General features: G+C 40.9%; 1 protein-coding gene across 1 annotated transcript; it reads right to left on the bottom strand.

Moving 5' to 3' along the window:
* Nucleotides 1-1313: 1313 nt before the first annotated feature.
* Nucleotides 1314-15875, bottom strand: pck2 (phosphoenolpyruvate carboxykinase 2 (mitochondrial)). Its single transcript, XM_039747565.1, has 10 exons — nucleotides 15562-15875; nucleotides 11339-11581; nucleotides 11065-11249; nucleotides 7492-7695; nucleotides 7127-7314; nucleotides 6748-6910; nucleotides 6428-6646; nucleotides 6040-6177; nucleotides 2798-2893; nucleotides 1314-2708 (listed from the first exon to the last, which is right to left on the bottom strand). Exons 1-10 carry the CDS (start codon nucleotides 15588-15590, stop codon nucleotides 2248-2250), a joined length of 1926 nt encoding a protein of 641 aa, XP_039603499.1. The 5' UTR covers nucleotides 15591-15875; the 3' UTR covers nucleotides 1314-2247.
* Nucleotides 15876-26851: the final 10976 nt, after the last annotated feature.

Genomic DNA, 26851 nt, shown 5'->3' with positions numbered 1-26851 from the left:
AAATCCTTGGACCCATTGTCAGACCCTATGCTGGTACAGTGGCTCCTGGTGCACGACAATTTCTGGCCTCATGTGGTGAGAGTATGCAGGCAGTTCCTGGAGGATGAAGGAATTGATACCATTGACTGGCCACCACACTTTCCTGACCTAAATCCAATAGAACACCTCTGGGACATTATGTTTTGGTCCATCCAATGCCACCAGGTTGCACCTCAGACTCATTAGAAGCATGCACCGATGTTGTCAGGCATGTATACAAGAACACAGGGGCCACACAAAGTGCTGCGTACAATTTTGAGTTGCTGCAATTAAATAGCCTGCCACATAATTTTTTCACTCTGATTTTTGGGGCGTCTTTGAATTCAGGGCTCTGTAGGTTGATCATTTTCATTTCCATCAAACGATGTGGCATCCTTTCGTTCCTAACACATTACCCAGTCTATATCAGTATAGATATCCAGGAGGATTTCTTTTTCCCATTGAGATCTGATGTGTTTTCAAAGTGTTCCTTTAATTTTTTTGAGCAGTTTATATGTTTTATATATATATATATGTTATTGATATCGACACATTGGACCAAATATTTTTATATAGGCCTTGTGTGTTATATTTGAGCATTTCAAATACTGTAAAAATCATGCACTTACCTTTCCAAACCTTCTTATGTACATAATGTACAAGATTTGTGACTACACCATCTCTCTGGGCCTCTGGGTACAAAGCAAAAACTAACCATTTACTGTATATGGTGCCTGGTCATTGCAGGGGGCTCTTGCCCATCCAGGTTATTGAAATGTGAAAAGAAGAATGAGCACATATTTCCAAAGACAATAACCAGCCTCTAATTTGAACTTACAATTCTGCATCACCTCTCTAAACATACTCCATCCATTCATCCTTTTCTCAAACCATATATCCAGTTTAGTGATAAGCCAGTGACTTTTTTAGGAGCAAAGCAGGAATCAGCCACGGGATGTCAGTCCATCACTAGACACACTCACCTGCTGCAGTCATTTCTGCTGGGTCACTTTAGTGTTGCTAATTAACCTGACACACACATTTTTGAGATGTAGGGGGAAGTTTGGAGTAACCTAAAAAAAAAAAACACAAAACAGTAACATGAGAAGAACATGACAAGGGTTGATATGACACCTCACAGACATCATCAAGGCTAGCATATGAACACAGGACTCTGGATAGTGAGGCAGCAGCACTAAATGTTACACCACTGTGCTACCATGTTAATATAGTAATTGAAGAAAGAAAAAAAAAAAAAAAAAAGAAGTCCACACACTAGCTCTATACAACACACATTTAGTAAAAGAGACTTTATTGATTCATACTTTCCATAGCTTTTGATTTGGCAAGAGCTGCTTCAGAGTCCACAGTTCAAAAGTTAAAATTGCACGCGAGTTTTTCTTTGGAGTAGCATATTGCAATACAAAGCGATTCCCTTGGACAGAATCAGTATTCAGCCATTAGGAGTTTAGAGTGCTTCCAGCAGTTAATGCCCTGATTAACAGATCTGCCGAGTGGACGTTTTCCAGTTCAGGATCATGATTAAATAATAAAAAAATAAATCAAGTGTTTTAAGATGTGATGTGTTTCCAAAAAGAAGCTTATCGTGTGATGGTATCAAAAAATGTTGAATGGACTGTGCACAGGATATGACAGAACAGAGTATGTGTGTGATCGGGTGTCCAAGTGAGTCTCTGCAGACAATCACACAATCTCAAATGGTGCATACAAAGGACAGACTTGAGTGTAAGTGACCTCAAAGAAACATTTGGGCTAGGACACTTGTCTCTACTAATGACTTAAACTGACAAATGTACGGCCTTTGAATTTATGGTATTCTTCATCTTAGCAAAAGAGGCACTTGATCATCAATAGAGGACAATTAAAAATACCAAAGATGGAATACACAGCTGTACATTTCTTGAGATATTTGTAAAACCGGGCATTATTGCATCCCTTAAATTCAATGACAGATTTCACATTGTCAACCTAGCTAAAATCAGAGCCAGGCTCCTCCTAACCAATAATGGCTATAGGTATTATAAGGCACTTTACTAAAACTATTTAGTGCTTGCTTGGCCACCCTGCCAGCATATAAATATCAAGTATGTTCATCTTGTTTAATCCTAGGGTAGTCACAACTTTAATATCCCTGAAACTGAAACAGTAAACAAGTGTTTTCACCTCCCGCACAAAAAAAAAAAAAATCACATTTTTTTTCCTTCCTTTTTATAAGTCCTTGACCCGAGATTCCAACGCTACCAATTCTTCTTCCACTTCCCCTGGAAGATCCACATTTACTTGTTCTGTCAGATAACTGCGTATCTCTTTTGCTTCCTGCTCCCAGAATTCTTTAGGAAGGTCAAAAAGGGCTCCCATATTGACAGATGAAGACAGGCCAGATGTATTGATTGAGCCAGGAGCTGGGAGCAGTCCCACCGCACTAGACACTGCCACATCTTCACCCTGGCATCGGCGAAAGATCCACTCCAGTACTCTTGAGTTCTCCCCAAATCCAGGCCACAAGAACTGACCAGTAGCTTCATCTCGCCGGAACCAGTTGACATGGAATATACGAGGTAAGTGGGCACCAGGTCGACGAGACATAGATAACCAGTGAGAAAGGTAATGGCCAAAGTTATAACCAAAAAATGGACGCATGGCAAAGGGGTCATGCATGATGACTTTTCCTGTGAAGAGAAAAACATTTAGACATCATAAAGGCTTGACGATAAATGCCTAGAGATAGAGATTTAACATAAGAAGTGTTTAAAGTTACCTTTATGCTCAGCTGCAGCTGTGGCTTCTGATCGCATAGCAGCACCGACAAACACTCCATGGCGCCAATTAAAAGATTCATACACTAGTGGAACACCTGCACACAGAAATTAAGTTAGAAATATGTGATTTTAATAGCAGCATTAATATAACAGAGACATGCATACACACTACAAATTTGGGTTACAGTATGTCAGTGACTCCCTTATAAACCACTTGCACCTTAAAAAGGGGGATAACCGACAGTACATTGGAGTGATCCGTTATTTACAATGTTAGCAAGAAGACAATAGTCACAAATGATCAGCCACACCACAGGTTTAAAAGTCTACAGAACCGAATTAAAATTGTAATGTATGTTTCAAATGTATGGCGTGTTATAATGCAGATGTTTATGAATATGGTATTCCTGGGCTATGTGTACGTTTTGATTTCCCCCCCATTTCTGTTTTCATCATTTCATTGAACATTTCTGATTATTGTGTACCTGGTCACTTAGAAAATAAGACCCTAATACTCCCTAAGACACACACAACACGTGGCAACATTCCAAATTGGGCTTACAAAATTATCTATTAAGATACCACTGTGTACAAACCTGAACAAGAGCGAACATTATGTTAAGTAATATCAGTGCTAGCATTTTTGCACAAAAACCCATGGCAACACACGAAGGAAAAATACACTACTGGTAATCATCATTACTGAGAATGGTAAACAGTGTATCATCATCTTGAAATGCGTGCGCTTTTCTTTCTCCACTTAAACACTCCAGTGCTGCAGGCAGCCAGAGCCTATTCTTACAGTAATGGGCACAAAGCAGGAGCAAGTTTAAGATGAAATGCCAGTCCATGGATCAAAACTGGGGTGGCAGCAATGCTCTTTAACACCATACTGCTACTGGCCGGCGTTTTGAGTCTTGAACAAAATGAACATAAGATGCCTACATCTCCATGGCTTTTGGCGCATGTAGCTATAACAATTAGCCTTGGATTTAACCAAAGGGGAAAAAAGTGGATATGAAAGACTATTTTACGTCTTCCACACTGGTGGTGTTCTGCAGATAATACTGGAATAGTAATAGACATTTATATAGTGCTTTTCTCACTAATCAAAGCACTTTAACCTTGCCAAAGGGAAGGCAGATGCTTTAAATGTCCAATTTAGAAACCCTCATCAAATCCTCCTAATTTATTTCAACTGCTTGGCCCAAGAGCATGAATGGATAGGACTCTCACTTCTGAATGAGACATTTCACATAATTTTCATTAAATGAAGACTATTGGCTACTTCATGGACTTTGTTACACACCTCTGGTTATCACAACTACACTAAAGAAAACGTGTATGCCTATATAATGTACCAAGTAAAAGAAAACAGGTATATAATAAGTAAAGGTACATCATTCAGCAGTCACAATTTTCATACCTCCAGCCTCTTTTCAAGACCTTTAATTATGCTGCTTGTAGCCCGTTTTTGATTAAACACTGCTGAGTACAAGTTGCAGGTAGATACAGAAAAAGCAAATACAGATAAGAATTCCACTGTACATGTTACATACAGTATAAGCTTCAGATGTAAACTATTCCTTTGGAAAGGGATGTTAAGCATTAGTACACTCAAAGGCCAAGTAGAAAGTAACTTCATTTAGTATATAATGTTCTACAGACAAGGCACGGTGCGGTGACTGCCACTCCAGAACATACAGACATTGAAATGAAGGACAAAATGGGTCAACTAAGGAGGAGTTCCTTTACGTAGGTTTTACTAACACTGGCATAACAGGTTTGAAATCAGGGATCTCAAACTGCAGTCCTGGAGGGCCGCAGTGGCTACAGGTTTTCATTATAACCCATTTCTTAGAATTTGATTTAAATTGATTTTCAATATATTACTAGAAGGCTTTAATAAAAGGAATGGTTTAAATGAGGACTCTGAAATAACAGTATCTTATGAGCAATTTCATATTTGAATAGTATTTATGCAAGTATTCTGAAGCAAGTAAAAAAGAATATTTTACACACATACCACATATTGTGCAGTGACGAACTCCATTTTTTATGTATTTGAAGGATTTTTTTTTAGAAAGCAAAATTGCAGCCAAACTTCTATTCTGATGCATATAACTAGTATGAAGTCTGAAAGTAGGAAAAGCCTTCAGTATTCCTGCTATCGATGCTAAAGTAGGTGGATAACCAAAACAATTGTTTGATCCAAGTATTGTCTTAGTCTAATGCACAGTATTACAAGAACCCCATCCAAGGTTCTTTCCTCCCTTGCGCCTAGTGGTGCCGACAAATGTTTTGACCTCCGAGATCCAGAATTGAATTAAGCAGTTGAAAAAATGAACGCTTCAACATTTTCTATCATACACTAAATAAAGAGGCTTTAACAACTCTTGTTTTGCTAGGAGTATTGACACACAAGTGTTTCCTTCATTTACATTAGCAGATGAAATGCCTGCATTTGCAAACTTAATGGATACCGATTTTCACTTCTGCAATTTTGTGTTACTGGTCACCCTAAGGATCTTTCTTTCTTAAGACAGAAGTTAAGAGTTTGTCATGTCTTATAAACAATAATTGTCTACTGCATACAGAAGTAACACACATTTCTGAAGAATATGTAATTTCTAGTTCTGATTTTACAAACTATGCCCATATTCTACAGAAAGCTTTAACGTCCACGTAGCGTCTACGTGACCATCATCATCATCATCATCATCAAGCCCTTCCGTGAGAACCCTAAATCCAAAGAGGACTGTTTCATTTATGTTAGGTAGAATGCCCAGAGGGGACTGGGCGGTCTCATTGTCTGGAATCCCTACAGATTTTATTTTTTCTCCAGCCGTCTGGAGTTTTTTCGTTTTTTCTGTCCCCCCTGACCAAAGAACCTTACTCTTATTCGATGTTAAATTAATGTTGATTTATTTTGTTTTCTTATTGTGTCTTTTATTTTTCTACTCTTTAATATGTAAAGCACTTTGAGCTACTGTTTGTATGAAAATGTGCTATATAAATAAATGTTGTTGTTGTTGTCGTTAACAGAATACCGTTTTCTTCAGTTAATACATACCTTTCTCTAAAACACCTTTCCAGAAATTCAACAATGTGAGCCTACAATTTTAGGACTGTCACTGTCCTTCACCTTGTAGCTTAGGTTCATCTATTTCACACTATCACATTTGCCACTCACAATGTGTTTAATTCTTTCTAAAGCCTAATCAATATCATACACACTCACCCTTGGGACGACGACCCCCAAAAATAATGGCATCGATTGGTACTCCCTCTGGACTCTCCCAGCCTGGGTCCATAATTGGGCACTGTCTGGCTGGAGCACAGAATCGAGAGTTTGGGTGTGCACATGGCTCTTTGTCTCCTAGGAGAGATATTTGATGCACGAATATCAGCATAAATACCAATGCCACAAATACCACAATTACATTACTATGGTAAATACATAAAGTCATTCTGAATGTTTAAACATTCACAAATCTTATTTTCTAGGCTACTGGAAATGAAAATAGAGCCTTTATCCATCTCTGGGCTCTTGAGTTTTTAAAAGATTAAATTACATTTCATCCATCTGTGCGATGTTTTTGCAGTTAACACAATAATACTCTCATCACCTGGTTTCCATTTTTGGCCAAGCCAAGATGTAACAGAGACTCCAGGTGGAAGTGGTTCTTCAATCCCCTCCCAGTATACCCCTCCATCACTTGTCTCTCCAACGTTAGTGAACATGGTGTTACTAAGGACTGTCCTCATAGCATTTGGGTTGGTCTTCATTGAGGTGCCGGGGGCTACGCCAAAGAACCCATTCTCTGGATTAATGGCTCGCAATCGCCCTAGAGAACCAAATGGATTAAATCAGATTCTCTCTTGAAACTGCACAGCACGAATTAAAACTGCTCTGACACATACACCTTTAGTTATTTTCTTTACATACCTTGGCTATCAAATTTCATCCATGCAATGTCATCACCAACACATTCTACCTTCCAGCCAGGCAAAGTTGGGCACATCATTGCCAAGTTGGTTTTGCCACAGGCACTAGGAAACGCAGCTGCAACGTATTTCTTTACACCTGCTGGATTAGTTATGCCAAGAATCTATGAAAGAAGAAACAATGCATTTAAATAACAAAAAGTGGTAAAGAATACAGCTAAAACAACTCAAAACTTCTACATTCTCTCTTTTCCCGTTCCCCTCTCCATACATATGGCTTGACGTTTACAACTTTCAGACTGTAATGCTTGAAACACAAAGACACTGTTCTTCTCCAACCCCACCCCATTTTTTTGGGGGGGTTAAACTAGCCACCTTACCAGCATGTGCTCAGCTAACCAGCCCTCATCTTTGGCTATCCGGGATGCAATTCGAAGTGCAAAGCACTTCTTGCCAAGGAGGGAATTTCCACCATAGCCACTTCCAAAAGACACAATCTCTCTGTTGTCTGGAATATGAGCTATAAGCGTCTTTTCTGGGTTACAAGGCCAACTGTTCACTAGGGGGGCTGCAGGCAAGACAAAAAGACTTACAATTATTGAAAGTCACCTTTACAAATAAATATTGTAATAAATCACTTGCAAATCATAGCACTAGAAAAACAAAAATTTACAGTAGTTTTAATATCACTGATGTAAAGACCTAAAAAAGCCATTTATAATTGCAGCATTACAATTAGTCCTACCTTTCAGAGGCAATGGTCGCCCAACCGAATGCAGACACTTGACAAACTCTCCATCTTCCAAACGCTCCAAGACATTTGAACCCATTCGTGTCATAATACCCATACTGGCAACAACGTATGGTGAATCTGTAAGCTGCACCCCAAACTTAGAGATTGGCGAACCAAGGGGACCCATACTGTAAGGGATGACATACATCTTCCTCCCTGTTGAATTTCAGAAGGGAACGTATTAATTATTATTTAAAATTGGATTCTCTCTAAATAATTTGAACTTTGAGACATACATGGTGGTGCAATGTTCACAGCAACTGCTACTACGACATTGCCATTTTTTTTTTTTTTACAAAGTGGTTTATATGGAAGAATATCAAACTAATTAATAAAACAGCAATTTTTAGTATTTTAATTAACTATTCAACATAGAGCACAAAGATTTATTCATTTGTAAGCTGTTTTTGCAGGCTTATTTTTCAGTTGAAATGATGACTGGCAAAAGAAAATTAATGTTACAACAACTTACAGTTCATCTGCTTTGTTTCTTTAACAAAAACTTAATAGAGTTGAGTCACACATTTAGTTATTCGATGATATAAATATCTAGGACTATAAAACCAAAATGAATAAATATAGAAAAAGTGTTATTTGCAGGAAGAAGTGAACAAATCCACAAAAAAAGTATTTTGCTCATGTGATGCAGTGGCTAGGGACTGAGATGGTAACAATTCAACAGTTGTTCAATCATTTAAAACATGTAAACTACTAAACTACTGCTCATTTAGATTTCAGCTGGCAAAGTTTAATTTCCTTGCTGCATTTCAATACTTGATAGACTTACTTTGAGACATGTTGTTTGTTTAAATAGACACAGGAGGGCAGTATTTATGCTATACACCAGATTGTTTTATATCCAAACGCAAAAGGGGCAACTTCAGAGAAATGTACTGCATTTAATTTGAAAGGATGATGAAGTTTGCTCTAAAGTACATTAATACTTTGAGTAAACATAAAAATATAGCTAATTAAATAATTATCTTGGACCAGAAAACCACCATCCATCTAGAATCACTGTCGCTGGTCATACAGGTAAACATTTTAAAGACATAAGAGCCGAGTTATGGCACGTGATCACGAGGACACATAAAAACACTGTGGTCACCAATATTAAATTGCAAAACACACTGACCCTTTGAGAAGCAGCAGAAACAAATGTGCTGCCGCAAACAGTTTAAATATGAAAGGTGAAACTTTATGCTTTGTGCGATTGTAGGTTTTAAAGATAATTATATTTTGGTTGCACGCCTACACTGGAGAACCTTTTTTCATTTCTCCTCACATTTATCTAGGCAACCTGCTTTCACTTCTCAGGACCAGATACCAAAGTGCAGTAGAAACACACGATTGATTCACTCACTGCATACAGAAAGTTCATCTTTCTCCCTATAGCCTCTTCATATCTCAATTGCTTGATGCAACATGGCTCGTTTGTCACTGCTTGAAAACTGTACAAATGGTCATATATACAAAGGGAATAAGCTTATAGGAACTGGTCATATTTTTTGTTTCACTAGCTTATGAGTGGATCTGGGCTCCCAAGAGCCATTATCTTAGAACTAAGTGTTGGGTTAGGCCCGACACTGGAAACGCAGAATGGCCAAAATCAGGCTATACCTGCTCATAATCAGAATTTCACAACGGTCAGCTAGCTTCCTGGTAACAGACCCCAATCAGAGGTAACTAACCAAAAGGTCAGAAATAGCTCAGGTACGCTTCAGCTTCATCGTGCCTGCTGTGCTGGAAGCCATAAATTGACTGATGAGGTGCTACCTTCAGTTTCTGTAAGGTGTAGGTGCACAGGCCAACATAAGGCAATTTTAAAGCATTGTCCAGTTTTCCTAATGTAAAAGGTTCAATTGATTACACTTATATTGCAATATGGACACCTAGCAAGCATGAAGCTGCATTTTTTAACCATAAGCAATTACGTTCCATTAGCATACAAGTCTGTGATGCCAAGATAAGACTAATAAGTGTCATAGCTTGGTGGCCATGGGTCAACCCATGATCCATTTAATTTGAGGCAAAGTAGCATTGCCAGAGGACTCCCTGATGGTGCTGTGTATGATGGCTGGATGCATCAGGTGGCTGGCTACTCTACCACCCAGTGAAGGTTTGCAGCATTGTGACTGCTTATGTATGAAGTTAATTAGCATGGTCCATATATGCCAGAGTTTTCGCATACCCCTTGGGGTCAGAGCGCAGGGTCAGCCATTGTACAGCGCCCCTGGAGAAACTGAAGGTTAAGGGCCTTGCTCAAGGACTCAGCAGAATAGGATCTCATTTGGCAGTGGCAGGGATTCGAACCGGCAACCTTCAGGATACCAGTGCAGATCCTTAGCCTTGGGTTTACATATGCACATTTACAAGACAACTGTGATTTATAAAGGGGAAACTGCAAAGAAATGTGTGTACGCAAGGTTTTCTACATCAGATTTTTTTTTGGTATTCTCTTACTTTCACACACGGAGCCATGCAAAGTTTTATAAATAAAACCCTTTGGCACTAGCTTTGTGAAGATAAACTCATTTGTGTGAAATGGTAGTGCTTGTAACTTTTGTGCTTTTCTATTTGGCCCCTGCGGGTCTAACCTGATTTACATAGGGGCTTTTGGATCCTTGTCCATAGGGCTGCTTGCTTTATCTTCCTTTTTGCGGGTTAAAGAGCAGGACTGAAAGTGGTTTACACCGTAAGCAGTTTTTCTGCTTCATTTCCCAGTCCTATTTTTGCAAACACCTGTTGGCACATCCCGTGCTTCCAGCCAGCAATAAACTTATGTGAGAGCCCTGAGAGTTAACAGGCTATGCCTGCAATTGACTTCTGAGTATACACATAAGCTCTTATTCCTAAACAGAGATGTTAAAAAAATAAAAAAAAAAATAAAGGGTTTTCAGTAATTAAAAAAGATTGCAATACTTTTTCACTTAATGAGAAAAAAAAAAACCTAATTATAAGAGGGCGCCTGTCTTTAACAATTGATGCTTGATTATGGAATGTCAATTTTACAAAACTTACGTCATTAGTTAAGTGTCAATGAATGCAAGAACATCAAATAAACTGCAGAAAAATGATAAAAACTTAATACTGACCCAGTAAAAAAGCTGGAAACATAAATCAACAGGAGGTCACATTTTGAATCTCTTGTATTAAAATTTGCAAATTTTTGAAGTCAACAACAATGTACTGTCAGCTTGGCAGATGGCTCTGATCTAATGCCAACTGTAGCCAACCTGCTAAGATGCTGCTAGAGTGAAGGGTTGTGGATATCAGGGAGAGAGTCTGCAGACAATGAATTTGTGACACAAAGTGTTTCACTGGGAGGCATTCCGCAGATGCTGGGTTAAATAAGAAAAAAAAAAAAGCTACACAAAAACACAACCAACCAATAAAGGGAAATCATCATCAAGGATGAAATAAAAAGTGGAAAACAAATCCATGTAAAACAATATACAAAAAAAAAGGAAAGAAAGACATATTGGTTTGCAAAAGAAATGTGTCTGTTTGGGTAACCTGCCTTACCCGCCATGCAGCCTGGGAAGCGTTCCTGTTTTGCTCTCTCAAAGTCACTCTCAGACATCCAGTTACCCAACTGGCTCTTGCCGCCCCCCAGTGGAATGGGGATGGTATCACGCTGCCTCTTGGACACAATGACTGTTTTGCTCTCCACCCTGGCAACATCTTTGGGATCGGTACGAGCCAGCCAACTGTAAGACAATGGTATTACACACCACACTGGCACATCCTTGATATGTCAGCCACACAACTACTGTCCCACCCCAGTTCATGAACTCACCAGTTCTTGTATTTTGGAAGTTTCTTCACCATTCCATCTCCTTCTAGAATGCTTAGGATTTCAGCAGTCTCCTCCTTTGTGCCATTGCATACATGTACGCTGGCAGGCTTGCAGAGCTCAACAGATTCTGCTACAAACTGCTTAACTGAACGAGGCACCACATCCAGAGAAGAAGCTGAGCGGTAAGCAAACCTACTAGCCAAAGGAAAATGACAGAGCTGCTTCAGAGAGCCAGAACTCAGCCTAGAAGAAAGCAACAAACGAGAACATTTTAGAACGTGACTTCTATTGCATGACACTTGTGTAGAACTGCATATCATATTGATCACAACAAAAAAAAAAAAAACAGGTCTCTCAGTTATCACATGTTGCTCTGTTTATTATGTGACACATGCTGGGAGCAGAGTTAAGACCACCCCAAAGGAAAATGAACGCTCTGAATGCTCCCAAGAATGTTCGATTCTCTTTTCAAGAAACCATAAGTGTTTGAAGAGGTACACACTCCAAAGTAGTTAATACAACCCATGAAGGTTGTAGAGCAGGAGAAGGAACTACAGCCCCATTGGGTCACTTGATGCAACAAGAAGGATAACATTCATCTCACAGCAGCCTTCTTCACCGAAGACAGACAAAAAAAACTCTGCCTGAAAGGCCACTCCTGGCATCATATGTGTACAGTATAAGCCACCGAGACACCTATTTGGATAGGGAAACAGACACTTTTTAAATTAGTATTGGAAATAAAACATCTTGCCTGGCTTTTTAAACTGAACCTGTGCTACTTGGTCTTGGTCTGACAAGTGCTCGCCAGTAGTCATGCCATGAAAATGGCAAAGAACCAAGTTCGCAATTCAGGAAGGAAGCTTACTGTTCAGTGGTAAATAAATAGGGAGCAGTAAAGAAAGAAAACACTCCAAGTATGAAAAGGTAATCGGAGAAGGAGAAGACATGTTGCCCTTTTATATATAGTGCTCTGTTCAGATGTCTACTGTTGTGAACATACCCAGGCCCGAGATAGGGAGATGCCAGATGTGTTGCAGTTCAAACCGCTAAACCCCCAGTAGCAACCAAATGATCAAAATCACTGAAAAAACTGCTATGACAACACCCACCCCACAAAATGACACAAGGGGGTCCGAATATACTGTTTTAAACTCTCTCACTCGATCACCAAAAAAAGCAGCATATTTAACCTCGGGCGAAGAGAAGATGGTGGGTATCTATCCACCTTTTCACATAAACATGTGCTTCAGTTTTTTTAATTAGGTGTGGAAACATGCAGAATGAATATTTTGGAAATTGTCAGAAATGTACAAGACATTTTCTTAACATTTTTCCCATTGCTGTTTTTTTTTTTTTAAATAAAATGCATGGCAGGTTTTAGAAATACATACACTTTGAAGGAACACCACGAGTTTTTCCAGTCCAAAACGTTTTACATATTTAATTAGAGCAATAGTTGATTAAGCCACTTGCTCAGGTTCACAAGGCAAGTCAGTGGTGGGAACTGAACGGACAACTTTTGTAGCCTACAGCCCAAATATTTAATTACTAGGTCACTATGAACTTACCTAAGCTGGAGTACATTTTTTCCATCAGAACAAACGTTTCATAGGAGATGAATTCATAAATGGAAGCAACATATGGGGAGTCTGTGAGCTAAATGTACAAGTCTCCATTTGAAGACAATGAACACTACTGTGGTAGAGCAGGGCACACTTGATCTTGGTAGAGGCAGGATTTTGATCAAATCAGACCATCAGAGGCCAAAATATTTATGTAATGTAACTGTATAAGAACCTCATGCTGAATTTGACTTGATGCGATTTTCTTTGCATTTTGATGGTCCTTCAGATATTGGCACAGAACACGTTTGCTTCCCTTGATCTCAGGCACGTCAGGATGGTGGTTCGGAGTTTAGTGCTACTCCTCCTAATGCCTTATAGTGCTTAGTTCAAATTTCAGTCTATGACAGTGTAGGTTCTCCTCCCTCATCATAAAGACGCGAGGTCAACAACTAGAAATCACTCAGGACCTCGCCCCTGTCTGTTCCACATTCCTGCACACATTGAGGCCGACTATGAAGACAAAGCAACAGCAGTTTACCCAGTTGAGCTAAAGGGAACTTCCTTTTGCCCGAGTAAGCAAGCAGGCCTTTTAACTAGAATTACAAGTGTGACACATTATGTAGGCTGTGGTTTTCACCTTTGCTACAGATTAGGTTTAACAAGTGACTGTAAATAAGTGTAGTGTATGCCGTATTATGGATTATCACCACTTGGTGGTTCCAAGCCTGTGCCTGATGTTGCCAATATTGGCTTTGGTCCTCTTCACTCTGAACTATGTCACATTACACGACTTCTAGTTGTGTGGCACATCCAATTTGCTAACTGCAGTTGCTGATCTTGTCGCCAGACCAAGTCAATTTAAATGACTGCACACGTCACATTTACAGACTGAGTGCTGAACTACTAGACGTTGTACTTGCTACTCGCCCCTTTCTATTACATCGAAGTGTGCTGCCTGAGGGAACTGGCGCTGTATTAACAGCTACAGCAAGTTCAGGTGCAATATTAGCCCCTTTTTTCCACTCTATCGCTGTAGTAAAACATGAAGCATGACACAGATGAACATCCGTTCATATTCTGAGGTTTGAAACATACGCGTTCTTTGACCTTTGTCACTGCATTTTATATATATATATATATATATATATATTGCATTTTAGAATGAGCATTCACTGGTTGTCAGCTCCCATGTACATACAGACCAAACCTGTGACTAAAGACAAACTCAAACCTGCATGATTTCAGTGGAGTGAGACTCTGGGTATATCACATTAGGCAAATGGTTTCATGGGAGCAAACTGCCCGACTGCCTCCAGCTCACGAAGATCATGTAAATGAATGCTATGAATGATAATTACTGGAAAGGACACGCAACTGTGATAATAGAAAACCGGCTGGACGCAGATGATACTACAGCCATACCACCTGCACTTTAGAACATGCAATCCACTTGAAGCCAAGTATATTTGGGCCCCACCAGTACTTGGATGGGAAGCCAAACAGGAATGTTTGGAGTGCTGCTGAAAGAGGTCTTGATGAAGTCAGCAGGGGATGCATATCTTGTAACTGGCATGTGGATACCAATGCTCCAGTGATGGAGACACTTGGCTTAAAAAAAAGATGCAGTCTTTTGGATGAGACGTAAAAACTAAAGTCCAATAATGGCTGCCGTCACATCAACCAAGTGGATGCTGCACAATCGTGATGGTTGAAGTGGCTCCCCATTGTCTTTGTAATGTAATTATTATTTTGTTAAAGGCTCCCATATCACTAAGAGTACGTAACAGTGAATGAAAAGGTGTTAATAAGTACCCATCATTTACATGGACTACACAAAACTGGCAAAATGGAGTGAAGGGAAACTGCAAAACACCATTTTGTATTTGTTGGTCTGGTTGTAAGGATGCCATGACCTGGGGACCAGTGTGAGTCTGATCAATAGGTTGGCACACCAGGCTCAAGTGAAACAGGCAGCTTGCACACAAAGGAGGGTGTTTCTTTCCTCTGCTTCTGATTGGTCTGCTCATGGGAGGTGTCTTTTCTAGCAAGAAGTAAAACACCAGGATATAATGTGAGCAAAGTTCGCGCTGGAGCAGAGACCAGGATCTGCAGAAGTCGCTGCTACATATTCGATTGAGAAAAGGCTCAGCATCACAGCGCACCTTTGAGAATCCAAGTTGGAGAAGCTCTCGCATTTACCCCGACATCCCCACCACCAAACCTCATTACAATTACAGGTCGAAACGGACATCGGTTCCGTTAAATGATTACAACTATCAATTGCTTAATCCACACTCCAATGATCTAGGTGAAAGGTCACACGAAACGAGGAGGCTGACGCGCAGTATCACGTGATTATCAAACAGTTCGTGAACGCGCCTTCCAGATGAATAAAACATCTTGATGTAGTAAACCAAGAAACGGGTGCGCTTCTGTCTTGAATTATCGGGCCGAGATTTAAAAAGTTGGTAAAGGGGCTAAGAGCATTGCTGGAGAAGCGCGGCTACCTCCGTAGTTCATAGCATGCAGCTATAAATGCGGAATTTCTCTCTGTAGTTTGGACAACTCACTCCAAATCAGTCAGAAACTCCCGGCACACGCTGTCCTATCTTCAAATATTGCACACAAAGTTACACGGCGCGTAAGGCGACTTACCCCAAAATCCTGCGGCAAAATGACTGCATGGTGACACTGCGTGAGTGGATAAACTGCCGAAGTTTTAGCGGGTGTCCTTCTCAAAGCCGTCGAGTCAGAGAGAGTCGCACAAACGATTTACCATTGCACGATGCGCGGCGTGGAGCTGTGCTTGGCACGGAGCAGGAGGGACGGACGTGCGTACCACTACTGTCTGCCTGTCACTGGACTGCCGACTCTTCGCCTCCCTCCTTCTCTCTCCCTACCTATCCGGGCGTCGCTATCTCGCCTCTGTTTGGACGAGTCAGCAAACCGGCTCAGATTTCCGACCTTTGACATTTGCGAAGAGCGAACAACAAATAATCCCCGCCCCTCCCACGTGGGGGACGAGCCTCCCTCCACGGAGGGGAGGTGGGCTGGGATGCTGCGTGGCACGCTGTCGGCACCTCTTCAATATCGGAAACATCATCTGGAATAACAGTTAGGCTTTGGCGTTATATCGGTACACGTCAGCCAGACCGGCGGGCTGGTTTCGGTTTGCTACCCAAGTGGCAACATAGACGTCTGTTACTGACGTCACGCATCCACGACCCTAATTTAAATAGAGGGCGGGAAATCTCCGCCAGCTGTGCTACATTCATCCGTGAAGAGGATGGTGCAACACCACGTTAACATTGCGAGACAGAATGTGAACTCTGTGCACTCTGGGACAGTCAATAACTGAAACAACAAGCGCGCTAGCGGCGGATCTTCGTAACGACGAGCTGTAAAGCACGTAGGATTAGCCAGCTCCCTCTCGCCGGTCCGTCTGATTGTACGAGCATCAGAATTAATTCCTGCAGAGGGCGCAATATTGGCAATGGACCACTGTACTGTAATCAGCATTATTTAGATACTTTGTTACACTTTGATTAGTTCCATGCCCTTTGCCTTCACGCTATCGTGAAACCAGATTGGAGACAAACTTTGATCTTTCATATCTCATCTTGAAGTGCCAGACTCCACTGCGCCGAGAACATAAGATCGGTTTATTTTGAATGGAGCCAGAGTTCAATTGACTTTCGTGATGCCCAAGTCTTGAATCGAGTAAATCAGTCCGTGTGAGAGAGTGCGCACTGTGACCTTCTGGCGTCCCGTCCCAAGACGGTTCTTGGCTGTACCGAATAAGTGCTTTTGAAGATGGACGGATGAATGAATGGCTGTGTGCACTGTTAAAAAATAATGCGTAAAAATGACAGTTTACAGGATTGGGTGGTCTCTCGTAGATCAATTGCTTGAGAAGGAACCATTTCATTCTGGAAAAAGATCTTTGGCCTTTGAAGCTTTGAAAACTGACATATTTTCTATATTGTTGGCTACCTTTAAAACAGATGAGGAAAATATGAACTTAGTGTTTGCTGTTGTATGCAAGAGTCCTTTTAAAATCAGTAATCCTTTGGTGTTTTTTTAAATCTGTTATCATCTATTAATAGCTATTTTTTGGAACCTGCAAGGAGTCTAAATAAATAAAGGTTCTTTCTGGAAGTTTGTTGTGGATGGTTCTTTTGGTAACCAAAACCATCTCTTCTATGGCATTGCTCTAAAAAGCTACACTGCCATCTTTATTTTTAATAGTGTGGGTGAAAAATGTTTTCAGGTTCCTAAGATATCACATGCATTGAGCATAATGCATTAAAGATCAACACTTTAGTCCTCATTTAACACCAAAGTGAGCTGCTCTTACTGTACCCCAATTCACAGTGTATCTGTCAACGTTTTCTAACTTTTTGGAAAATCTCATTTTTTTTACTTTCTTCATTACCATAGTATAGTAACAGAATTTGGGAAAACAATAAAAGTATAACAAGTGTGTAGAGTACAATGTCTTTGGCACAGCTCAAAACACGTTTGACTACAATAGATGGGGAATGAGTCACATGGGTTAATTATAGGATGGTGCAAGTTTTAGCAATTATGAAGTGGTACAGTTCCTAAAAACACACGGAGTAAGAACCTTAATTTATGGTTTTCTAAAAACAGCACTGGGCCCACATGTAGCTTTAATCATCCTCCAGGTTTTTTAAAATCTGCTGGATGAGATAATCAGGAAACGTAGGTGACCAAACCAGCTCAGTGAAATGGGTGGCTGCCTGAGCCTCTTAGTTTTAAAAGTTTGAACATTTCCTCAGTTAGGTGCAAAGTTGCCGTACATATATGAGTATCATATTCAAAATCAACACATGGCTTAATGGGCTCCTAGGGTATCTGGCCATGCTAGCTTCACCATTTTAGCACATACATCAGATAAGACTCCATCAGTCACCCTCCGCTGAATGTCTGACACCACTGTGGCCGAGGAGCCACAAATCATCTAATTGCTGCTGATCTACCATTGAACGGCAGCAGTGCAGCAGCTTTGTGTGCTCATCTTGAAGAGTTTTAAAGGAATCAAGAACCATCTTATAACAAAATAAATATTTCAATATGAGATGTGATCTTCTCGGAAGACAATTTGTTGTCCCGTGAGAGACAATTTAACGTCACTCGAGAAAAGGAAGTGAGGCAACATTTAAAACAAGTTCACGGACATCAAAACCTAGCAGTTGTTGGAATGCTTTTGGCAGGCACCGTGCATGTGCTGCCAGCTCTTAAAACAACAACAAGCGACAAGCAGAACACGCAGCTCCCCAGCAGCAGCAGCAAGCCAGCAGATGATCCGACTGCTTCTCCTTAGTATGCAGTACAACGCGAGTGGCAGAGATGCGAAATGGCAAAAGGACAGCTGCTGTACAGGCTTTTGAATGATCGACGCACAGCGCGACAAACATAACAGGCAGCTCGCCAGCAGCAGCAAGCCAGCAGATGATCCGACCGCATCTCCTTAGCATGCGTTCAACCGCCTCCCTTCACAACGCGAGCAGCATAATACGTCCTGCGAGAAAAAGATTTAACCACGCCCGGGGCTAGAAATAAAGGACAAGTATTGTTTTTACAAAAGTTTCAAAGTAAAAGTGAAAATAATGCATATGTAACAATTCCCATGAAAATAACAATCTCTTTAAATTGTTTATCTGGTAAACCAAATCCGGCGGTGGGCGAGCAAAGCAAGCACTCTGCCCCCTAGTAATAATAAAAGATAACCAACAGGCTGAGTTTTATACAAAGTACTAGTAGTAGTACTGCCACACTTACACAGTACAGTGAAATTCACATTGGTGCAACACCACAGGCACCATCTGCTGCCATAGTCATGTAAAGGAGTCTTTATTTTTACAATGAGTTACCATTTAATTTTATATAAGACAGCATAACAGGTGATCACAATTAGAAATAGAGAAAATGCGATTTTCTTTATTTAAAAATTAATTAAAATAATGACCTTAGGGTGGGTGAAAGATGGAGGACTTGACTTTGCCCTTTTGACAGCATTGGTGTTACTGTGGCTGGGATTGGCTCCAGCAGACCACCGTGACCCTGTACTGTTAGTATCTCTTTGTTAGATCTGTTGGTTATTCTGAATCTAAGACTGCTGTCTCTTTCCCCAGGTGTTCTGATCTTCCATATCTCCACACAATCCCATCTCCCTTGTTTTCATGCCACTGGAGTAAGTGGGTACACCATCTTCCATCCTGTCCCCATCTCCGGTATCTAATCCAAATTAAGATACTTTCTGAGGCTCACCGGTGGCCACATACCCAGGCCAAAGGACTTTAACAGCGGAGTGACACCCCTGAAGTGCTCCCAAATAAGGGCTTACTCTCCACTCTCTTACTTTGCCCTTTCGGACTCCCTGCAGACCCCCAAGCACCATTTCAGGTCTGACCCGCGATGTTACTCTATTTCACGGGTGTCAAACTCCAGTCCTGGAGGGCCGTAGTGGATGCAGGTTTTATTTCTAACTGTCTTCTTCATTAGTGACCAGTTTGTGCTGCTAATTAACTTCACTCAGGCCCCTTAGTTGTTTCTTTATCCTTAATTAGCAGCCAAACAATAATGACATGCAAAACAAGGTGCCTCATGACCATCTTACCTGTGCCCATCACACATTATCTAAAAATAAAGAAAGGTGAAGGTCTCAGTAAGGTTGATCTCTCAGGTCACCAAAACATTTTGACGGTTTTCTTAGAAAAAACAGAAAAATCAACAGTTTTGGAAAAGTCTGCTGTGGCAGAATGAGAGCAGCAACAAGCCATGGAATTAAATAATGGGTTTAATTAACAGCAAGAATCGGCTTCTCATTAAGAGATTGGTTGGAGTGAAATTGGTTTAGCAGGTCATCTGTTGGCTCGTTTCACATTTCATTTCATTTTGGCTGCCATTTAATGAAGAAAGGAATAAATTCAGGGGACTGAATCCTTAAAATCAGGGCTATTAAAATGAAGTGAAAAAGAAGTTAATTAGCAGTGACAACTGGTCAGTGATTAGGAAAAAGGTCAGAATGAAAACCTGCAGCCACAGCGGCCCTCCAGGCCTGGAGTTTGACACCCCGATGGTCTTTTTTTGGTTAGGTCAGTGGCCTCCTAGTGAATCGCAAAACCAGTTCTGTGCAAGGAGTGCAAAAAAAGAACAAAAAAAACAAACAAAGGAGACCCCCTCCTGGCTTTGGCTCTTAGTGCTTACCTTTTAGCAGGCTCACTTGAGCTGTATCACATTTTTGGAGCGTTGATGTTATTTTAATATAAGTAGTTTGCTTTTTAGGCTGTAAAATTAATATTATGACACTGAATCTAATCCGAACACTTGCCTGTATATTTGGGGGTGAGGGTCTAATTGGAAAGCAACCAGCGGTTTATTTATTTCAGGTAAAGTACAATGGGTGAGGGACCTGTTCATTAAGGGCAGTCAGGCCTCTTGCTCTGCACACGACATTTCCAGCACCAGTCGCCCTCGGATAGCCTGCTGGGTTTCACCACAGAGCGGCATGGACGAGTCAACTCCCTGCTTAACTGGCAGCATTACTTTTATTAGGGTTTCTACCCATCAATTTGGTGCCACTGTAGGTTACATTTATTACAAGAAGCACACTAATTTCAAGCAGAGCAGTTTACAGTGTGCTCTGGGAACTACCCTAGAAAGTGTGAATACGTTGTTGATAGACAAAGGAAAACGTAGTTGTATAGTTAGTCTGAAAAACTGCTTATGAACTGTATGTTAATTAGGCAGATGAACTCAAGCCTGCCCTTTTTTGCTTTCTGATGTGTAATCAGTTTGCATTTGGCTGTTTTTGTTATTTATGAGCTTAAAGTGTTTTTTTTTAATGTGTTAATTCAAGTACAGACTATATGGCCGAAAGTATGTGGACAGCCCTCCAAGTTATTAAGTTCAGGTGTTTCACCCACACCCACCCATTGTTAGCAGGTATATAAAATCAAGGATATAGCCATCCAGTCTCCAGTGGCAAACATTGGCAGTAGAATGGGTCATACTCAGTGACTATAAACATGGCACTGGCATAGGGCGCCACTGGTCAGTACATGAAATTTCTGCCATACTAAATCTATTTGTGCTATGGTTGTGAAGTGGAAGAGCCTCAGAGAAACAACAGCTCACACATGATGTGGTAGACCAAGCAAACTCACAGAGCGGAGCCACTAAGTGCTGAAGCGTGTAGCACATACAAATCGTCTATCTTCAGCTTCATCACTCCCAAGACAAATTGCCTGTGGAAGTAACATCAGCACAAGAACTGTACACCAGGAGCTTCATGAAATGGGCCTTCCCTGCTGAGCAGCTGCACACAAGTCTAAGATTACAATGCAGAATGCCAAGCATTGACAGAAGTGGCATAAAGCTCGCCATCATTGAACTCTGGAGCAGTGGAAACATGTCCTGTGGAGTGATGCATCACACTTCACAAGTTGTCAGTCTGATAGACTCATCTGGGTTTGGCAGATGCCAGGAGGACACTACCTTCTGGACTGCATAGTGCCTACTGTAAATTTTTTTCCAGGAGGGATAATGGCCTAGGATTATGTGTCAGGGTTTGGACTTGGCCCCTTGGTTCAAGTGAAGAGTACTGCTAATGCAACATCACACAAAGACATCGCAGACAAATGTGTACTTCCAACTTTGTGAAGGCCCTTTTCTGGTCCGGCAAGACTGCATACTTGTGTCAGGTCCATAAAAACATGGAGGAATTGAGAACAACAATTTATTTTTTGCATAGCAATAACAATGGGCTTTAACGGGTCCTGGTTTTTGAGATCCAGTGTGGTAGTGAAGCACAGCCTTCCCCATCTGAACCCATGTTAATTATTTACTAATATACAATTTCTAGACATGTGCCACCTTTTCTTTTCCTTCATGATTGCCTCTATTAATTTATCTTTGATGCATGTTGAGCTTACTGGCCTACAGTTCTATGTACATACTGTATGGCCTAGCAGTTATGTATACTGGCCTATAGTGATTTGAAGTGACCCCTTTTAATGTAATGGAATAATACTTCATAGCTTCCAGACTTTAGTTATTTCCTCAGTGTCTTGAAGTTTTCAAGAAACTAGGGGTCCTGCCCGCTGCTTGCTTTGCTCGCCAACCCCCAGATGGGCACTACGCACTAACCACTTGAAGGATCTGCCGCTCACGTATGGGGAGGCAGATGGACAATTTAAACAGATTGTTATTTTCATGGGAAATGTTACATATGTACAATAGACCTAACTATTTTACATTACAGCAAATAATTAACCATAGTAAAAAAACAGTAAAAGGTAATAAATTGAAAGAAAATTATGTTTTATGTTGCGTTAGAGGTATTCGTTGCATTATACATTTTTGTTCTTTTTGGCTTTAAAATTAACATGCAAATACTTTTACTGTAAAACTTTAGTAAAAGCAATTTTTTGAATTAATATTTTATCAATATCACATTGAATTTTGAATCCGTGTTTGGAGTTATATCGTGACAACGCAACGTATAGCTGCCCGTGAGTGAATTTCGTTTCTTTCTCTCCAATAAATAAACCGACTATTTCGATTTTTCGATTTTGATTCGACTGTGATTTGTTAATTGTCGTAGCTATTCTAATGGGAAACTGTAAACGTTTTAATTCTAATAGCATATCAAGATCTCCTTTGGTGTCTAATGTTAGCTGCGGAAGATATACAGTACTACATCACCTTTCTTCTTCTGTTAAAATTTTACATCTAATAACAATACAATATATCTTTCTTTCCAACAGTAACGGTTGTAGTTATTCTTCAGGATATTGTAAGTTGATGTTTTCATCTTCCGCACAATCACCACCAACTGTTTCAGCACAGTCTATTGATACGCATTTAACCAATTTGCCATGTAACCAATTGACATCTTTGGCGTTAATTCGTTTGATTTCATCGTTTCTCGGTGCTGGGATTACCCATGTACTCCTTTCTTCTGTTGATAACCCTTCGGGATGAAATTCATCAATAAGATTTGGACATAATAAGTTTGCTTTTACTGGGAACTTAAAGTGAGGAAAACTTAAAAATGTATAAGAGCTGAGAGCACAGGAACTGTGTCTGACAAAAGCATTCACACGAATGAGAGGTGAGAGGACCGTGTGTGTGGTTGAAAATGGTTCACAAATACTGGTCAAACTTGTTTGAGGCGCTTCCCCCAACCCTGTTGTAAAATTACAAAAAGACTCAGTCCTAAAGTGGGGAAGTGGTTCTTAAACCATCAGACCATTGCTGTTATTATCTATAATGCAACAATAATATTACATTGCTTTGTCTAAGTTACAAATAAAGACATACAAAATATTTATCAACTTGTATGCAAAATTTCACATCACAACAGGGGTCCATAGCCTATCCTGACAGCTTTGGCATCAAGGCAAAACTAACCTGTGGACGGAGCACCGCACCATCACAGAACTCACTCATGAACGCACGCACACTCTTAACAATAAAGGTGCCTTAATGGGTTCTTCAGAGTGATCCCAAAAGAATCATCCACATGAAGGTTCCAGAAAGAACCTTTAATTATTTAGATCTGTCACATGGTCCATAAATAACTGTTGTCACAAAAAGCAGACACAAGAGTCATGTAAAGGCTTGAGGCAGCCACCCGTATAATATTCCCTGGCTGCAAACTGCTAGCACTGATGTGCTCAGAATGGAGTCCAAAACAGAACTGATTAGGTTAGTTAAATATGGTGGCTTTGAAGGCCAGAAAAGGAAGTGTAGTCATTGAGGGTGGAAGCAGAAGGGTCCTCTTCCATGGGTTCAGACCCGGACATGATGTCATTGAAAGGGCCAGAACAGGAAGTCTCTTTGGTCATGGATTGTTCACCGGAAGGAACATCTTCCAAGGGTCCAGGAACCGGAAGTGACATCATTAGGGCCGGGCGGAATTTCCCATGAACGGTCTGCAGGAAAGTGAGATAAAAGGTCAGTGCACTCCGCCACCCCTTGGTCTGGTGTGGAATGAATCTCATTTAGACCCTTTAGCTGCCTCCCATGTGCACGTGTGTGACACCATGAACAGATGATAACTGATTTGCAGAATACCAATGGGTTCCTGATTTTGAAAGGACTCTTGCTGCTTTCAACATCTCAGGCTAAGCTGTTCCTGATCCGTTAGTATTCTACTTGATAGCCTATTAAATATTAAAAACTTCTGTACAAATTAGGAACATTTTCAAGGCCCAAAGTCCCAATTTCATACGCAAAGAACCCTTCCCAGAATGAAATGAAACGAGGAACCACACATCCCGTAAATGTGCCATTAAAGAGTCGTCATTTTCAAAAAGACAAGGCTAATTTGGAGTCTTCATTTGACAAAACTTAAACATATTTTACAAATATTTAAGGATCTAAGGCTGAAGGTCATAGAGTAAAGGTACATTTTTAGAATAATTCGAAAAGGAAATTTAAAAAGATAATGGCAGAGACCTCCTAGGGGTTATCAGAAAATTGATATCACAGAGAGTAACAGAACCTGCAAGATCACATTATGGATGACACTGCTGCCTCATGGAGCTGGAACTCGGGTTTTATTTCCAGCTGGCATGCCTTCTGTGTGGAGTTTGCATGTTCTACCCATGTTCACATGCCAGAAGCAGATTGCCAGCGTCAAGAGATGGTGACTGTAGATCAGACTTTGCCCACCTTATGTCCAGAACTCCCAGGATGGTCTTGAGCAGCCCACTCAAATTGTAGTTTCAGAAATTGGATAAATAGAAACAGGACTTAAGATAGGTTGTACTGTATATGAACTTCATATATTTATGTCAATTTCAACTTTAATCATAAATGTAATGAGAGAAATTAATGCAGATGCACATTACACTTATAGCAGAGGCCTAAATTGATTTTAGTGAAGAAAGAAGTGCCCAGTCGTTGCTAGATGGCATACTGCGAGTTAAAATGAAATATTAGGCAGCTCAGAATGAATGTTAATTCATGTGAACTCCTATATACTTTAAGAGGTTGGCACTGGTTTTTCACAAGGTCGGCCACTGCCTCAAGTCAAACATGCAGCTTAATGGTGATCAGTTCAGTCAAGCAGTGGAAAAGCAAATGGCTCGCTTGCCGAGCTACTTCACTGTTTTCTTTTCAGTGTGCAGTGGCACTGCCAATCCACTACGTTTATACAGGGGGACTATAAAACCATAAAAATAGGATTAGAAGCATTAAACATGCCAGGTGATGTCTTCAGTGTTCTGATAAATATTGACGAGGTTAACACTTCAGCGAATGAATGAACCAGAGATAAGATGATGTGGCTGATTTGCCAAAGCCCCATTCGCTTGCTGTTGAGGAGCCGACTTTATTTACAGCTGATAAACTGTGGCCGCTGTCTTGAATGCTCTGCTCAGATCATTAACAGTGTGTGTACTTTGGTTATTAGCGACTACAGAAAGCAGGTAATAATTTCCCAAGCTGCTGAGGGATTTTAAGGCAGCCTCAGCAAATTATTAGCTAATCGTCCTTACAGCTGCGGTAAACACGATTACAGAGAATGCAGTAAGAGATAGAAGCTGATAGTCATCAGTGAGTGGATTTAATAGAAGAAAGGATCAGCAAGAGGCTTGGTTTCTGTCATTCATTCATAGGTGCAATAAAGCGAGATGCCAGCCCAATGATAAAAATGGCTAGAGAAAAGCAGCTAGATGTAGTACGTGGACTCAATGATCAAAAGCACACCTTGATGTTCCGTAGAGGTGACAGTCCAGGCTATGGCAGCGTTGAGCAGCATAGGCACCAACTATCAATGGGAAGCCATCCATAGCAGGGCAGATTTACGTACAGGTCAGGTCAGGTTGGAGAGCAGGCACTGGTACAGCACATTACTGCACCCACCACACGACAAAACAGCTTGGGATCACAGTTGGTATCCCCTTAATAGGAAGGCATGCGGTCCAGTCCCATCCTCTGGAAATGACCATCTGCCGCAGCCAGGTGTTTCATCGGCATACTCTTGGCCTGGTCCAGCTGCTCGGGTCCTCAGCAATGAGAATCATCTGAGCTGGATAACCCTCGGGGATATCCGTATATTCAATGTTAATGGATTGGCCTTACCTCAGGTTATAATTATTACCCTGGAGCAGAGAAGCAGCAGAGAAGCAACATATCACATAGTAAAGTCACCCTATCCATCCATCCATCCATCATGAAGCCTTCTCAATGTAGTTCAGGGCCACAGAGATGGAAACACATGGCAGTAGCAATGGCATGCAGCAGTCTTTGGACGGGGTGCCAATCCATACTCACTCAACCCCACAAGGCCCAATACAGATCTTTGAGAGGGCTGTCATGGTGGTAAGTGCTGCCGCCTAATGGCTCCAGCACCCTGAGCCTGAGTACCTCACTCATTTGCCGTTTGTTTAGAGTTGCATTTACTCCTCATGTCTACCTTTTCGTTTGTTTTTGGGTCGAGTTCATTCTGAAGTATGGGAATGGGAGTGTGCATCACAGAGGCCTATGTAGAGTTCCTGCCGTGCACCCAGTGCTGCCAGCCCACTGTGACTCTGAATTGGATCAAGCAGGTTAGAGAAAGTTAAGTAATGTTAGATTATTATTTCCTCCCATATTGAAACTCCAGTAAAAGTGTATAGGTCTATACTGGCATGACGAACATATTTAGGTGAAGATTTATCTACTAAAGGCAGCATTCTTTGTTTTTAGATTTATGTGAGATATTAGGCAATGAGGGGTACATTTGAAACTGCAAAGTGAACAAATCAGTAATTATATAACATCTTTTGGGATTTTCAGGTGAAATACACTACCTTGAGAAAAACCCACCTAAACAGAAACTGGGGTTTGCACCCAGGATTGTGAAAATATGAAGCAGCAAGTCTGACTGCTGTGCCACCGTACTGCCCTCTGCAAAGTCGCCAGAAGG

The sequence above is a fragment of the Polypterus senegalus genome, chromosome 1 (assembly GCF_016835505.1).
Source record: "Polypterus senegalus isolate Bchr_013 chromosome 1, ASM1683550v1, whole genome shotgun sequence".
Classification (NCBI taxonomy): domain Eukaryota; kingdom Metazoa; phylum Chordata; class Cladistia; order Polypteriformes; family Polypteridae; genus Polypterus; species Polypterus senegalus.
Note: the sequence above shows the minus strand (reverse complement) of the source record. Positions and strands in the feature narration are given on the sequence as shown.